Genomic DNA, 17,979 nt, shown 5'->3' with positions numbered 1-17,979 from the left:
TGGGAAGGAGTATGTCCCACCCATGAGTCATCAAGTGGAACTGTTCAGAAGCAAGTACATATTCAGGTCCAGGTCCTATCAAGAAATGTGGCTTACCAGGAGTTCGAGGCTGCAATGAGCTATGATCACACTACTGCACGCCAGCCTGGGTGAGAGAGACCCTGTCTCTAAAAAAAAAAAGAAAGGAAACATGGCATAGATAAATATTTGGAGTCAGCATGTAGAGGGTGACTCAAGCCATGAAAATGATTGAGATGAACCAGGAAAGAGGCAGAATGAGAAGATAATTATTAATATTTGCTTGGAGTATATTTTGTTTTCTGAATCAATATCATCTGATAATCCCTCTCATTTGGCTTGTCATTTTTCCCTCCTTAATCATAGTTTCCTATTTAGGCCATTTTAAAGGAAGCAGGATATCAATTACAAAAATCAAAAATAGTCCTTTTCAAAAACTGATACATCTGAGAATAAATAATATAGCGCCATTTACAGCAGATTTTCTTTCTTTTTATTTTTCTTTTCTTTTCTTTTTTTTTCTAGAGACAGGATCTCACTCTCTCACCCAGTTTGGCGTGCAGTGGTACAATCATAACTCACTGCAACCTCAAACTCCTAGGCTCAAGCGATCCTCCTGCCTCAGCTTCCTAAGTAGCTTGAACTATATATAGGTGCACACTACCATATCAGCTAATTTTTAATTTTTTTGTCTCTGCTATTTTGGCAAGGCTGGTCATAACTCCTGAGCACAAATGATCCTCTTGCCTTGGCCTCCCAAAGTGCTGGGCTTCCAGGTGTGAGCCAGCAGGCCCCGCCAGATTTTCTTTTCTTACCAGTGTCTTCCTTCTAAAATACAATTTATCGTCATAATAGACAATTTGGTTTCATTTTTAAAAAACATAATAATCTCTGCTATTATTATTGTGTATAATATTAATAGTGAAAAGAAAATCTATAGGTTTCATTCTTTGAAGCATTAAGTAATTTTTCCCCAATCCTTGATAACATCATGTGTGAATAATCAACTCTGCAGATATTTGGGTAGGGTACCGAGAGAGATATCGAGCATGTCTTGTCTGTTTTAGTTTCCTGGAATGTGCTTTCTCCCAATCATAACTTGCACATAGACTTGAATTATCGTGGTGCATTACTAGTGTACTTGGGGTTTTACAGGTGTTCATCAGTAATGGGTGGTTAAGTGATGTTGTGATTGTAGTTGCGGTCACAAATCATGAAGCTCCCTCCCCTGCCCGTGGTATTAGCCTTTTTCTGGTGGAAAATGGAATGAAAGGATTTATCAAGGGACGAAAGCTACATAAAATGGGATTAAAAGCACAGGTGAGTGATAATGTAAATCATATTCAGATACTAATTGAGTTTACTATTAATCAGATAGGAGACTTATAAAGAGGATTACATGCGGCACAATTTTATTTCCTATGCTGAATTCCTAAAATATGCTTTTCTGATGTGGTAATGAGATTTATTCCCATTTATACCTCTCTCTCTCTTTCTGATGGTCAGCAATAGAAATGAATCAAGGTATTTTGAATATCTGCTTTTAGAAATGGCAGAATTAACTGCATGGTAACAAGCCATCTATTTGTAAAATGTATTAAAGAAAAATATGAAGTAAAAATAGAAAGTGTGGCCAGGTGCAGTGGCTCACACCTGTAATCCGAGCACTTTGGGAGGCTGAGGCCGGTGGATCACCTGAGGTCAGGAGTTCGAGACCAGCCTGGACAACATGGTGAAACCCTGTCTCTACTAATAATAAAAAAATTAGCCGGGTGTGGTGGCAGGCACCTGTAGTCCCAGCTACTCTGGAGGCTGAGGCAGGAGAATCACTTGAACCCAGGAGATGGAGGTTGCAGTGAGCCGAGATCACGCCACTGCACTCCAGCCTGGGCGACAGAGTAAGACTCCCTCTCAAAATAAATAAATAAATAAATAAATAAATAAATAAATAAATAAAACAAAAAAACAGAAAATGTTCTTTCTATACATTACCAAAAACACATGTTTTGCTTAATATGTATTAGAAATCCTTAGTTCCAAGTACCTTGAGAACTGGACAATATTAGAGCTGGAATGATAGTGTGTTGCAGTAGGAAAGCCACAAGTTTTGGAATCAGATGGCTGTGAGTTCAAATCCCTGGTTTACCACTTACTAGTTATGTTCATTTACCACTCCAACTTGGCTTCCAATTTGTTTTTTGTTTTTTTGGAAAAAATAATATTCACTCCAATATTCACTGGGTTATTGGAAGATTTAAATGAGATCACTCTCTACATTTTTTGTATGGTCTTTTAGGATACTGCAGAACTATTCTTTGAAGATGTACGGTTGCCAGCTAGTGCCCTACTTGGAGAAGAGAATAAAGGCTTCTATTACATCATGAAAGAACTTCCACAGGTCAGAAGTGTTTAAAGATTCCATCTTTTGACTAAATAATGAATTGGAATAGAATAATATAGAAACATGCTATTTCTATATTATGCATGCAGATTTATACATGCAAAACTTGTGAAATAGCTAATCATTTGAGTATTAAAGTTGTAATGAAAGTATGAGTTTTATAGGGTAGATAAGTAAATAACTGAACTCAGTAATATCCAGTCAAAGCTTATAAAGTGAGTAGGAAAAGCTGAGCGCAGTGACTCATGCTTGTAATCCCAGCACTTTGGGAGGCCAAGGTAGGCAGATCACAAGGTCAGGAGATCGAGACCATCCTGGCTAACACAGTGAAACCCCGTCTCTACTAAAAACACAAAAAAATTGGCTGGGCATGGTGGCGGGCACCTGTAGTCCCAGCTACTCAGGAGGCTGAGGCAGGAGAATGGCATGAACCCAGGAGGCGGAGCTTGCAATGAGCCGAGATCTCGCCACTGCATTCCAGCCTGGACGATAGAGCGAGACTCCGTCTCAAAAAAAAAAAAGTGAGTAGGAAAAACAGATATTTCAGTTCTGTGATTCCTTCTTAGAATGATTTTAGCTTCTTAACTACAATTCAAAAACTTAGCTCTTTGTAAGGAAATGTCATGTAAAACATTTGATAGTTTGCCAGTTTTTAAATAAAAACTGTGAATCAAAGGGAAAAGTGTAAAATTCAGACTGAAAAGTTTTAGCCACATAGGGTCAGTCCCTAAACAGCTGTGGTTTTAAAGTATGGTTGACAAGTGATTATTGAGCCTCAGATGCCAGTGTAAGGGGGTACTCCTGCCTAGTGACTGCCATGAAAATCACCAGCATGATGGATTTAAACTAAGACTACTTTTACATTAATAGGTAGAATTTAACTTATGTGCTGTAAGGTGTTTATTTCCACAGATATATTGAGTCATACAGTGTGCAGAGATTAATAACCTGAAATAAGCAACTAGGGATTGTTTTTAACTCATATGTGAGTAAAGAGAAGAAAAAATTAAATAAATTGCATATATATAATGAAGACAGTCATTCGTGGGCATGGTGTTATGCGCCTGTTATCCCAGCTACTTGGGAGGCTGAGATGGGAGGATCACTTGAGCCCAGGAATTACAGGATGTAGTGAACTGTGATTGTGCAACTGTACTCCATTTTTAGTAACAGAGTGAGACTTCGTCCCTTAAGAAATTAAAAAGATTTAAAAAAAATAAAAGCAGTCATTCATAAAAATAAAGGATTTGCTTTAGAAAGTGACAAGAGGTATGTCAAAAGAATCTCATAAATCTGTTTCCTTATAAAGAGTTAAGACATAAATTAATCTTTATGAGTTTATTATAAAGTTAATTTATAGGATTTATCGTAATTGAAATTGTGTGAAAATCACTTGCATAATTAGAGTAATGTTTAAGACCTAATTTTTGTGTTATAGGAAAGGCTGTTAATTGCTGATATGGCAGTTTCAGCTAGTGAGTTCATGTTTGAAGAAACCAGGAACTATGTTAAACAAAGAAAAGCTTTTGGCAAAACAGTTGCCCACCTACAGGTAAGCTTGTCACTGTGGTTTAGTATTAGATGATATCAACTTACTCATCTGAAATGGCCTGGGGTAAACAGAAGTTTGGGGTTATTTTCATGTAAGGTGATATTAGAAACCATAGAAGTGGATGAGATCACTAAGGGAGAGATAGTAGAGAGTAAGACAGGAAGTGGTCTTAGGACACAGTCCTTGAGGAAGACTACAAGATTTAAAGGTAGAATTCGTATTTGGAATTCATATTGTCTGATTAGGAGGAGCCTGTAAGATGACTGATACTGAATGAACAGTTAGAAAGGAGAAAGCAAATTAGGAGAACTTTGTCACAGAAGCTGGAAGGAAAGAGCATTTCATGGAGTAGGGAGTGGGATCAAATGCTGCTTAGGGGAAAAATAAGATGAAGAGCAAAGAGTGCTCATTGAATACAATGATATGGAGATTATTTAGTAAGAGCCATTAATGGACGTGGAGGGTGACAGACCCAAGTGAGTAGACAGAAATGAGGAAGTGAAACAATACTGATGGTAAGCAGCTCTTTCTTGAGTTTGGCTGTGAATGGTAGTTGAGTGAAAGGGTGGTGCGGGAAGAGGGGAGGGGAAGGAGATTTGAGAGTCAAGGGAGATATTTGGGAGTTATTAATTTTTTGTCATTATTTTTAGGATGGGGATGTGGGTGCATAGTTTAATACCTACATATAAAGAAAGGATTTAATAAACGGGGAAAGGTTGTAGATAGGAAGGAAATAATCAACTGCATAAGGTCTTTGAGAAAGGGTGAGTTTGTGGATGCGGACACATGGAAAGATAGGCCTTCCCATCAACAGGAGTGGGATTCCTTCATTTGCACAGGAAGAAAGGAGCAAAGGACATCTATGAGTTCAGACAGATACATCACTCTGTTGGTAGAAAACTGCAAAAGTTATTTATAGAAGACTTCTCTTTCTTTAAATAACGTGGCCAGGCACAGTGACTCACGCCTGTAATCTCAGCACTTTGGGAAGCTGAGGCAGGCAGGATCACTTGAGGTCAGGAGTTTGAGACCAGCCTGGCCAACATGGTGAAACCCTGTCTCTACTAAAACTACAAAAATTAGCCAGACATGGTGGTGCAGGCCTCTAATCCCAGCTACTTGGGAGGCTGAGGCAGGAGAATCACTTGAACCCGGGAGGTGGAGGTTGCAGTGAGCCGAGATCGCACCACTGCACTCCATCCAGCCTGGGCTACAGAGCAAGACTCCATCTCAAAAATAAACAAATAAATAAATAAATAACAATAGGGAAAGTTAGTCCTTGAAAGACAGGTGAGTGAAGGAGGCATGGAGGTGTTGGAGAAGGGTGAGGGAGGTACGAAATACCTTCTTCAGAATGAGAAACTGAACTTTCTGCTTTTTGTGTATCAATCAGCTTTATGATAAGAGTTTAGCTTCCCAGGTACAAACATAGAGAAAAGACAGATGATTGTGTTTACCTAGGGTTAAGTTTCCCCAGGAACTTGAGGGTTTTTGCAAAAGAACTCAGTATATGGTGGCCACAGTCACTAAATATGCTAATTAAATTTTAGACCCTATAGTTTCTTTTTAAATGAAGGAATAGTTTATAATTCCTTCATGCGGTCATCAAATTGGTGAAACATTTCACCAGCAAAAAACTTGGAGTTGGAATTTGACTTAAAAATTTTTCAGTAGAATGACTGGCTGAAAGGCTTTGTGAAGGGAAAGGTAGAAATGAAACAACTTGGTGGCTTTTCAGGACCAGCATTCTAGAAATTATGTTCAAGTGTGGTTTATGTCCTAACCCAGCTACTTGAATCTCTGTAGTCTAGGCATGTTCTCTCTCTCAAAAATAGTTTCCTATTTGTAAATTTATAAAATGTGTTTGATTTGCAAAATTGTGAAATCTTATGACTATAAATCTTTAAAATTTATAACGTTTGTAAATATTTATAAAATATTTCCCTATTTGTGAATATCAGAGATTGCCTCATAGCGTTGTTGTGAGGATTATGTTGTAGAAAAAAACTGGGTTCTTGTCACATGACCGGGATAATTTAGGCACGCAGACACATTGTAGGTTGACTAGGGCAGGATTTATTAAATGAAAATGAAAAAGGAACTCTCAGCAAAGCGAGACAAAGTCTTGCTAGCAGGTCTCCCACCTTACAGATTGAATCCTAGGTCAGCACACAGGAACAAGAGAGGCTAGGCTCCTCTCCTCTGCAAGCGGTGTGAACTTCCCGAGGCTCCACCCCATCCTCCCAGTGCACAGGCATTATTCAGAAAGGATCAGTTGGGAAAGGGCAGCCTTCATCTGGGACCAGCAGTCAGGGTTTTCAGCCTTTAGGCTGTTTAGGCTTGAAGGCAGGGTTTTGCCAGAGACCCTGGGCTGTCACCTGTCTCTATCAGTTAGATAGGGTAATATACATAAAGCGCTTGGAATATTGCTTGGCAAAGTAAGCCCTCATTAAAAATTAGCTGTTACCCTTATTTTGTTTCTTACATAATGCCTTGCTCCATTTTGTTTCAATATGGGAGAACTTTTTATCATCTACTTCCTCTTGTTCTTGATCTAGACCCTCTCTGTGTCATTTTGGGAACTATTTGCTACCTGTATTGTCATCAAATTAACTTTTTTCATCCTGAAAAAAAGTATTTACATCCTAACTTTTCTTATTGACATAACAAACCTAAAACAGTTGTTCTGAATCTATAAAAATGAGGTACACACTCAATCAAGAAAACATTTAACAAAACAATATGACTTAACTTGCCTAAATTGTGATTTCCTTAAGAGCAAGGATGTTATACTTTATATTCCCTTTCCTTTGTGGATCACTGATTTACATGTATCAGTGGTTCTCAGTGCATGCCCTTTCCTCCAGGTGTTTAGAAGTGTCAGGAATGGGGTGGGGGTGGGTGTGCACAGTTGGCTGGAGGTATAACTTGTATAGTGCCCTGGAGGACAGTGTTGTTCAATGTCCTATAATGCACATTTGGATTACAACTAATTGCGTCACTCAAAATATCAATAATTTCCCATTGGGAAACACTGACATATATCATTTATTCCTTTTTGCTTCACTGAACAAATATATATTGATTGCCTCCTAAGGTAATGTGTTCAACTGTAATTTGATGGATGTGACTCTCAAAACACATACTACACTCCTGGCAATATGAAGGAAATGTTACCACTTGATATCACTCTGATTTTCTCAACTGTCCCCAAAGTGGAATGAGTATCATTTGCTTCTGATATCCAACCACCACCACTTAAACATCAAATGTTTACTAAAACACTTATACCAAGGCCAGCATGTTGGGAGGCCTAGGCAGGCAAATTGCTTGAACCCAGGATTTTGAGACCAGCCTGGGCAACATGGCAAAACCTCATCTCTACAAAAGATACAAAAATTAACCAGGTGTGGTGGCGTGTGCCTGTAGTCCCAGCTACTCAGGAGGCTAAGGTGGGAGGATCGCTTGAGCCCTGGAGTCAGAGGTTGCAGTGAGCTGAGATTGCACCATTGTATTCTAGCCTGAGTAACCTAGCAAGACCCTGTCTCCCTGCTACCCACGAAAACAAATACAAAAACAAAAATATACCTTTAGCCTTATTTTGGCTTCATACTACATGACAAGGATGACTATAATATTACCCAGATTGCCTGAATGACTCAGAAAGCATGTAATTTGACATTTAACCATGAAGAAAATAGAAAAGTTGTCCATATTGTTTGTTATAGAGGAAAAAGATTCTTTTAAAATATACATTTATTGTATTTTAATAGCAAAAAATAAATAATTTTAATCATTCCTTTTTAAAGAAGTGTCATTTTATTGTTGCCTTCTTTCAAAGTTAGTTCCCTAAACTTTCAGTAGGTGGCAGTAGCATTCTACTTCCACAGGTCACATTGATAGCTAGTAGTATTGTTTTCCAAGTAAGAGAAATTCCAAAGAGAATTCTGAGATTTCTGAGATATGTCTTCTGATCTTCCTATTTTATCTAAATAAATATATTTGAATAATATTTTCATATTTCAAGCTAGGAATATATTCAGAGACGATGAATAACCAATACTGTACATAGCTATACCTTGTATTCGAGAGCTGGTTACACTATGGTTCTAGTTATTCAATTGAAATAGAAGAGCTTTAAATGTTACAATATACTTGGCGACATGTCATTTTATAACTATATAACTATTCAGTTTCCATTCTCTTTTTTATCCTTGAATTTTGAACGTTTTGGGGCTTTCTGACCAGTTGAAATGCATGTCACAAAACTTACTTTCTTTTTAGAATAGAAACCTACCATATGGATGTAGCAATAATTATTGGGCTTTTTAAAATCTATACTCTCCATAGTTTATGTCAATCTTATGATTTTTCATGGAATAGACAATAAAATAGTAAAATCCAGATGTTAAATAGTAATAATGGATATTATGGCTTGACTGCTCCCTATCTGCCAGACACTGCTAAGTGAATTGCCTCATTCTTTTTCTTCACAAATCCATATCATAAGTACTTTAATTATTTTTATTTTACATTTAAGGAAATTGAGGTATAGAGCGGTTAAGTAACTTGCCCCAAATTACACATATATTCTAATTCCAGAACCTACACGCTTCACTTATATACTGTTATTACTGCCCAGAAGTGCAAAGTAGATGAGCCTTTTTTCTATTCCTATTTCCTTCACTCAGTGGACAATGAAGTGAAAATGGAATGTTTTTTCTAATCTAATGAGAGCTCTTGGTTAGTCATTTCCTATGTGGTATGTGTTCTTAATTCTAAGGGCATAAAGAATTAGGCAAAGGAATAGAGAGGAAAAAAATAGTAATACTTCTTCTTCACATGTCTCTAAAATGGGAATATCCAGTTCTTAAGACCTTGAGCATGGGATTAATTAACTATCAAATAGCAAACCTAGTGTGTTTTATTTTATATTTTAACCATAATATATTAGAGCAACTGCTGCTGCTGTTTAAGGGAGTACTGGGCTAGATAACCATTCCAAGGTGTTTTCCAGTTCTGTAATTCTATGATTCTAAGAATTCTGTCATTCAGAACTCTGAAAAAGACTCTATCCAGCCCACTCAGTAACTTCATAATTTTTTAATGCTAACTGCAGTATTATTTATTAACAAATATAAATGACTTAAAAATACTGCTATGAGCTTGTCGATCATTCACAAAGAGTACTTAGCTAATAATGTGTGGTCCAATTTTTAGTGCCTTTGATTAGAGGATGATTTCAGAAAGCATAATGCAGTGTCTGCAGTGAAAAACAAAGACCAAATCTGTTTAGTAATGCTCAACCCAATGGCAAGAATACGTATTTCAATTTTTTTATCCCCACAGAGTAAATTATATACTCTTGGAGACATTATTCTCAGACCTCTGAACTTCACTGAATGCACTGATGCAAGAATTCTAAATCATTCTATTCTGGTTTGAAGTTTTACTTCAGCTTCTAGAAGTTTCCAGCATTTACATTTACAAAGGAACAACTCTTGTATGAGAGAATCAGGCTTAGATATCTTTACTCTTTCATATTGTAAAGACAGTGCATAAATTCCCAAATGTGGCATCACGTAGGCAAAAAAAAATCTTGAGACTTGTTGGATCCACCCTTATTTTCCAAATAAAGTGTCATACATAATGTCATTGAACTAAACTAGGAGTAGACTTAGAAACCATCCTCAGGGATTTTCATGGAATACTCATCCGTTTTTGATATATAGTTTATTTCCCTATTTTTTTCTTTCTTTTTTTTTTTGTTCCATCTTTAGATTGTCTATGAGTAAACTTGAATGTGTGGGCTGGCAGTGGGAAACTTTGTGCTGATTAAAGGGTAGATATTTGACCTAATTAAATATATAATGAATAGAAGTGGAGATAGAAAAAGTAAGGGAAACAACAAGAGGGGAAGAAAGTTTTGATGTGGCCCAGCATGTTCAGAATTAGAAGCCAGAATACAGAGATGGAAGGAGTGGGGTGCCAGTCTTCCCACTGCTTAGTTTTGGAATCATTCAATGCCAGTTACACTCTCTGTTTCTAGAACAGGGTAAAATAAAACCAAGGGAAAGACAGTCAGTTGGAGTTTTCATCAGCACAGTAGTTATGTTGATATACCTGTAAGGAATCTGCCCCTCACAGCTTCTACTCCACCTGATACACCCTGGTCTTGGTTGGTCCTGGGTCTTTTTACACTCCCATTCTACTCTTTTCCAGAAATGGTAAGTATCAAAACTGTCCCAACAAACAATGACACTGAAAAAATCAGTTTTATAATTTTAGAACTGCTGTAGCCAGCATTAAAAGCAGACCCTGCATCTTCTGAGAATCTGGCCCACCACCCTCCTTTGAGAACACAGCTGTGGCTTTGAACTTGACAGTGTGTGTTTAACTTCTAGTTTGAGTTTCACTGCACCACCTTTGCCGGTAACTTTCCATGTGTATGCTTTCTATAAGCCACAGTGAAGTTCTTACTCATTTCACAGCAGAATGATCAGAACTCTGTTTCTATCTGTATTTTCACAAAGAAGATAGGGCCAGCTGACCATATCGGGGCCTGGGACCTAAGAAATCAACTAGAATGGGGTATACTTTTGGAGGCTACCCAAAGTGGGAACCCAGTATTTCAAGTTCAAGCCAATTTCCTGAGGAAAGCTCAAGAGTCAGTGCCAGAGAGAACAGATATAAACTCCAAGTTCAGTGTGAGAGCCTAGAGTCAGGAATGAAATAAAACTTGATTGAAGCAAGGACAGTCAGGAACAATTGACAATGGTCTAAATAGAATGCTTTCCAAAAATGCTAATGGGTTGTCCATGGCCAGCAGGAGGAGGTAGGTACATAGCTGTATTAACATTGATAATCCCAGACCATTCAGTCCAAGCTAGAGACTGTTAAACAAGCTATTGGGAGGTATGGGAGGTGTATTTATCCATTTTCATACTGCTATGAAGAAATACCTGAGACTGGGTAATTTATTTTTTTAAAAAAAGGAGGGTGTTTAAAAGACTCACAGTTCCACATAGTTGGGGAGGCCTCATAATCATGGTGGAAGGTGAAGGAGGAACAACAGCACATCTTACATGATGGCAGGCAAAAGAGTGTGTGCAGGGGAACTGCTCTTTATAAAACCATCAGATCTCATGAGACTTACTATCACAAAAACAGCATGGGACAAACCCGCCCCCATGATTCAATTATCTCCCACCAGGTCCCTCCTACAACATGTGGGGATTATGGGAGCTAAAATTCAAGATGAGATTTGGGTGGGGACACAGCCAAACCGTATCAAGAGGGATCATGTGAAGGGATGAAAGAGGATGAGGGTACTGGACTTTGATCTCTTTAGTGCTCTGATTTTATTATATTGCTTTCTACAGATCTAGATTAAATACCATGAAATATTAAATAATACCTTATAAATATTTTGATGTGTTTATGAACATATATAGAACCCCCTTATCCCTCCAGATGTTAGAAGCAGAGCAGGAAAATCTGTATACTTAATTTCATTAATGAAGAAAAATCTTCAAGGATTTAGTCTCTGGAGGAAAATACAATAGGTGTTTTTGACAGCTGTACCTAAATAACTGTACCACAAGACGGTGCTCACACATTAAAGTAATGCTGTTTTTCAAGAAGTTTGCCTCATCTAAGTTTTAGAATCTGAAACAAGACGTTTATGTTTTAAACTATTTTTGCATCTTTTAGTACAAATTTCCTTAGCACTGAAATACAGTGGGTTTTAAATTTAGCTGATTTGCTAACAAATGCCCTCTTTATGGAGGAAAAAAACAACAATTCCACTTTTGTTTGCCCTAAAGATCTTTTATTGTATAATTTCTGATATGTTAAGTGGGTTAAAGTTTATATTTCTCACTTTGGGAGGCCGAGGCGGGTGGATCACAAGGTCAGGAGATCGAGACCATCCTGGCTAACATGGTGAAACTCTGTCTCTACTAAAAATACAAAAAAAAATTTAGCTGAGCATGGTGGCGGGCACCTGTAGTCCCAGCTACTTGGGAGGCTGAGGCAGGGGAATGACGTCAACCCAGAATGCGGAGCTTGCAGTGAGCCGAGATCGCACCGCTGCACTCCAGCCTGGGCGACAGAGCAAGACTCCGTCTCAAAAAAAAAAAAGAAAAAAAGTCATATTTCTACCAGGCTCACTTTTTTCTTTTATTTACTTTGAATTCAAGACAGTGCAACATAAATTAGCAGAATTAAAAACACATATATGTGTAACCAGAGCATTTGTGGACAACTGTCTCCAGCTGCATGAGGCGAAACGTTTGGACTCTGCCACTGCTTGCATGGCGAAATACTGGTATGTATGCTACAGTAATTAGAGTGTGGTGTGTGCTCAGACTGTTACAGAATTCTGCCAATTTTAAGCTCAACCTTGAGGGTCTTAAAGGAGGAAATCTGTGAAATGAAAAATAAAAGTAAGACTCAACTTAAAAAAAAATGCTAAAAAGTTCCATTAAGCATACATATAATGTGCTAAAAATTATTCAAGTTGGTATTTAATTTTTTTATCCTAATAGGCAAGCAAAGTTAGTATTTAATTATTAACTTGCTATTGAAAATAAAATATTAAGAGTGGGATAATGAAGAGTGATATTGATAGGATGACGAATTCGTTCATTCAAGTAATAGTTTAATTTCAAATTATCTGAAGACCGACAGTATAGTGAGGCTGAAAGGGAACAGTAGAACTTAGGAGTCTTGAGATAGAGTCCCAATTCTTTTATTAAATAACTATAATAAACTTAATTCCATCCAGGAAAATGTTTTTATCATCTGTGAAATGGCTAAGTTGGACACGATTTTTCTATTTAAGGTGCTTTCCAAATGTAAGAAAAAATTCACGAAGAACTGGCTGTCCAATCAAAGTTTCACAGGCTGTATTAAGTGAAAGGAAAATAAAAATCCTGTTAAGTTTAGAAAGACTTCGATTTGAATTAAAGATTATTAGCGATGGTGTTAAAGATGAGTTGATTGAAAAAACATCCCTGTATGTCAGACTTTTGTATATTTTAAGATTTTGGAATATACGGTCTAAATCAGATTCTGGAAGTAGATTTGGTTTCCTCTTTTTAAAAACAAACATTCTCACATATCATTAGCCCAAGAGTAACCTAGAATAAATTCCTGTCATTATTCATTAACTTGTGTTCAGTCACAAGTAGAACAGGGGACATATTTTGTGCTTTATGTAATGATCCCATAATAATAAAATTGCCAGATTGAAAAGTAGTGTGGAATTACTTTTCAGAAACTTGCACTTTTGAGGAGACTTTTTATATTTACATTTACAACAAGTTCTTTGACTAGTGGCAAAAAGTGTAAAAAAAATTTACATATTTTTGGAAAAAGAAGTTCGGATAGCCATTGACCTTGTTATTTGAAAACCTCAGGTTTATACACATGCTGGTATTTCACATTGAAGCACAGGAGGCAGCTAGTTATAGCCCAGTAAATATTTCACTAAAATACTTGCCAAACACAAAAAAACTATCAAATTCCAACTATTATTGTCCCCAAAGTCTTGTCTATTAATAATTATATTGTTAATATATTGCTTAGAAATATCCTCACCTGTCGTATGGTTTGAGTTTAAAATTATTGTAAATTTTAAAAAGTATATATCTTTATTTTTGCTTTATGCTTCCCACTATTGAAAAATAAGTAGTGGGGTGCTGTACCTTGCCACTGTAGTAACTCCTACTGGAGAAGGTGAGGTGAGAGGATCCTTTGAGCCCAGGAGTTCAAGACTGTAATGAGCTATGATTGTGCTGCTGTACACCAAACTGGGCCATAGAGTGAGTGAGACTCCATCACTAAAACAAACACACAGACAAACAAAAGAAAGAAAAGACAAGTAGAAAAATATTTGGAACTAACATATTTTTATGTTAAGGTGAATAAAATCTCTATCCTGAATTTTAATGATAGAATTGTGATATTATCAGAAAAGAATTTTTCTCAAGCACTGCATGTTTATATATACAAACAATATATATATAACTAATATACACACTTCAGGAATAATAATCTCTATATAATTTTCTAATGTTTCCTATATGATAGCATATACTTTGTTAGTGTGCCCTCTCAGCTTTTCACTGTTATCTTCAATTTATTTCTGAAAAGTCAGAACCCTGAAAAATTGCTTTTTTATACTGAAATTCAGAATCATGATCTTCAAGTAGAAAGTGACGTCATTGGAGAAAAAATGCATATTACAAGGGCAAAAAGAACTAGGTGGCTGAGTAATTTAGATCATATAGAGAATCCAAATAAATTAGAACATATTCAAGTTTTTACTGTATCTTTTTCTAGCCTGAAATAGCCAAAACCTAATCATCTGAGCTTTCTACCTTTTGTTTCTAGGCTAGCAAAAACCTAGCAAGAAATATAATTGATGAAAAAGGTATTCTTATATGAAAAGTCTCTTGAAATTTATTTCATATGTAATTTTTATCATCTTCTTTGCTTGGCTAATATGCTGTTCTAATCGCTTAATACATGTGCACATTTCAACAATTGTAAATAATTAATTTTCTGGTTTTGAAGCACCTCATGAAAATCCATTTCAAACATTTCTTTTCTGCCTTTTATTTTGGTCATTTAGGGCATCTGAGTTACAAAATAGTGTAGCTTATGACTGTGTACAGCTCCATGGAGGTTGGGGATACATGTGGGAGTACCCAATTGCCAAGTAAGTATAGTTTTTTGATATACTCCTCTTTATGATGTGAAGAAAAAGGAAAATTTCTTTACTTTGTACATCAAATGTAGAGGGAAAGGAGGTGTGCAATCTTTTGAATTTTTCAGCTGAATACAGACAAAATGTATTCAAGCAAATGGAAACAGCTTTTTTTAAATTTTTTATCAACTCCCTACTAGGATTTTATCTTTCTTAAAGTAAAGAGACCAATATACAAAAGCTTGATTCTTGGCTTTATTTGAATCATTATGTAGAAGGACAAATAGTATTTTCAAAAATTTTTTTAATTTTTAATTTTTAATTTTATTTTATTTTGTGACAGTCTCACTCTGTCACCAGGTTGGAGTACAGTGGCATGATCTGGACTCACTGCAACATCTGCCTTCCAAGTTCAAATAATTCTTGTGCCTCAGTCTCCAGAGTAGCTGGAATTAACAGGTGCGTGTCATGACACCTGGCTAATCTTTTTGTATTTTTGGTAGAGGTGTGGTTTTGCCATGTTGGCCAGGCTGGTCTCAAATCCCTGGCCTCAAGTAATCCACCTGCCTTGGCCTCCCAAAGTGCTGGGATTACAGGCATGAGCCACTGTGTCTGGCCAAATACTACTTTTTTTTTTAAACTGAAAAAAAAAAAAAGCAATACAGAAAATTTAACTGGCATATGAAAAGGATCTAAGTTGTCACATATCTTAAATATCTGATTATTTGTTTTGTCCTAAAAAATAAATTTAAAATATTTATTTTTTCTAAATAGATTTTTTATTTCCTTCAAATTGAAAAAAATCAAATATATCTTTTTATCATATATGAATATTCTTATCAGTTTGAAGCAGTACTAATTTATAAATAGGCAGTGTCCTCATCCATATTTTTTCCTCAATCTCCAGAATTTCCTTTTCTCTTAACATAGTATTTCACCTCAGAAGTCTCCCCATAGCTTTTCTCCTTATCACCCTAGAAAATATATTTTTCTTATTATTTAGCAATGATTTTGGTTTAGAAAAATTTTCCCAAGGAAATTTTTGGTTTATACAGAAAAGTACAATTTGTTCTGAATCTGAGAGTAAGAATGCTATAGACTTCTAAAAATGTTTTTAAGATTTTTATCTTAATATAAAGTATCTAAAGGAAAAAATTATGAAACCCACATTCAAACTGGCAGCCTAATGATTTCAAATTTATCTTTTTGGCAAGTATAATTGGAAACATTTAATATGCTTATAGTTCTTAGTGAGAAAAAATATTTTACTAAAATTACATTAAGAGCAGAAGCTATGTAGTGGCTCAATGTTTGTGTGGTTTAGTTCACATTTAAGAAAGGCCTATTAGGTGGGGAGAAGGCAATCATCTAAATGGCTTAAGATTAGAGTGTGGCATAAGCCTTGGTCTCTGTTTTCTCCGAATCAACTCCTTCAGGTTGGTACCAAGCAAACACTGTAGCTTGATGGCTTATTTGAAATCTCTGGTTTTAGTTTGAGAGACTTATATTCCCTTTAAGAAACAATAATCACCTTTCTTGGCCAGTTTGTTCAAAGATTGTATGAATTTTTAAACTAGACTTCTATTTCTCTTCCCATATATCGCCTAATATCAAAAAAGCCACTTAGGCCAGGTGCGGTGGCTCACTCCTGCTATCCTAGCACTTTGGGAGGCCAAGGCGGGTGGATCACCTGAGGTCAGGAGTTCAATACCAGCCTGGGAAACATGGCAAAACACCATTTCTACTAAAAATACAATAAAAAATAGCTAGGTGTGGTTGCGGGCGTCTGTAGTCCCAGCTACTCCGGAGGCACAAGAATTGCTTGAACCTGGGAGGCAGAGGTTGCAGTGAGTCGAGATTGTACCACTGCACTCCAGCCTGGGCGACAGAGTGAGACTCTGTCTCAAAAAAACAAATCAACAAAACAAAAAAAGCCACATAGACACAGTAGGCAATATGTGGATGTAATGTAGAGACTTTGACTTGATTAAAAAAAGTTATTCTAATTGTGTTTCTTATATCCACCAGACTAAACTAATTAGTTTATATATATGTTGCTGAGTATTGGTTTCATAGATAAGAGGTGCTTTCTCTGCTTTTTTATTTTGTTTTTTTGTTTTTGTCTTTTTAAATAACTGGTCTTCAGCATGTGGGTTTATTTAAGTCTTACTCATTAGACTCGAGGCTGTGAGGAGTGAGATTTAAGCTTTGCCATTTAAAGATTTCTCTGCCATGCTAGGAAGAGCAACCTTAGATGTAGAACTTCATTGCAGTGTGGTTAAACATTTCTGCTGCTGCCTTTCACTGTTAATTTTAGTTGATGACTAAATTTAATTAGTAACATATCAAAGGTCTACTAATCTCTGCTTTATCTACTCCATTGGAACTTCTTTAATGTAAAAAGCAGCCTAGCCCATTTAAAGATATATATATATATATCTAAACGCAGTGCGATTGCTGAAGTAGGTTTACAGTAGGTAAGTGCTCAAAATGCAGGTGCTAGATTTTGTAGAGAATAGCAAAATCTGTTCAGAAAAAAAGTTTGAAAATATAAATATCTCAAGCTTTTAACGTTTTCAGCCAAAAGTTCTGAGATTCTAAATTTCCTTTGTAATACAGTAAATCATATCAGTAAATATTTACTGAGTGCCCATTTCTTTGTAAGGAACCCTGATGAATATGGAGAAGAATAAAGTCCAAAAATGGTATGTTCCTAGAGAGCTGGCACATTTAATTTGTCTTAAAAATCAAATTTAAACAAAACAAAACACCAAGATTATACTTGAGAAAAAAAAGAAAAAAGAAAAAAAGCCTTTGAGTGGGTCTACCAGGAAAGTCCAAAGTTCAATAACTAGCTGTAAGTGCTTTGGCCAATGAAAGTGTTGCGATATACAAAAAAAATATTTGAAAAAGAGGCAGAATAGCTACATCCTCATTCCAGTCTGCCAATGATGTGTTGTTAGTGACCATTAAACAGCAACCATTAATTAGGAAATGTATCAACTTCTCTCTACCTTAGTTCCTTTACCAGGAAAACAGTACTAACATTTATCCCTCCCCAATCCCAGAGCTGAGAGGATAAAATGAGATGAGAAAAGACAAAAACAACTGCACAGTGGCATGGTCGTTATCATGACTGTCAAAAGTGAACTTCTGATGATATTTGGTTTTTTGGGGTTTTTTTCAGGGGGTGGGTGGGTATGGCAATGGACTCAGCCACTTTGTATTTTAACTCCACACATCACTGAAGTAACTATTAGCCATTTCCAAAAAACAAGTTACTTGTTAACTTTC

At 36.3% G+C, this 17,979-nt stretch overlaps 1 protein-coding gene across 1 annotated transcript in view; it reads left to right on the top strand.

The window, feature by feature from the left end:
* The window catches only part of ACADL (acyl-CoA dehydrogenase, long chain), a 38,751-nt gene that overhangs the window by 19,217 nt on the left and 1,555 nt on the right, over positions 1-17,979 (top strand). The window contains exons 6-10 of the mRNA XM_011966540.1: positions 1,174-1,338; positions 2,315-2,416; positions 3,858-3,971; positions 12,173-12,300; positions 14,611-14,697. Coding sequence (XP_011821930.1) covers positions 1,174-1,338; positions 2,315-2,416; positions 3,858-3,971; positions 12,173-12,300; positions 14,611-14,697 — 596 coding nt within the window. The remainder of the gene's footprint in view (positions 1-1,173; positions 1,339-2,314; positions 2,417-3,857; positions 3,972-12,172; positions 12,301-14,610; positions 14,698-17,979) is intronic.

The sequence above is a fragment of the Mandrillus leucophaeus genome, unplaced genomic scaffold (genome assembly GCF_000951045.1).
Source record: "Mandrillus leucophaeus isolate KB7577 unplaced genomic scaffold, Mleu.le_1.0 Scaffold763, whole genome shotgun sequence".
In the NCBI taxonomy this organism is placed as follows: Eukaryota; Metazoa; Chordata; class Mammalia; order Primates; family Cercopithecidae; genus Mandrillus; species Mandrillus leucophaeus.
Note: the sequence above shows the minus strand (reverse complement) of the source record. Positions and strands in the feature narration are given on the sequence as shown.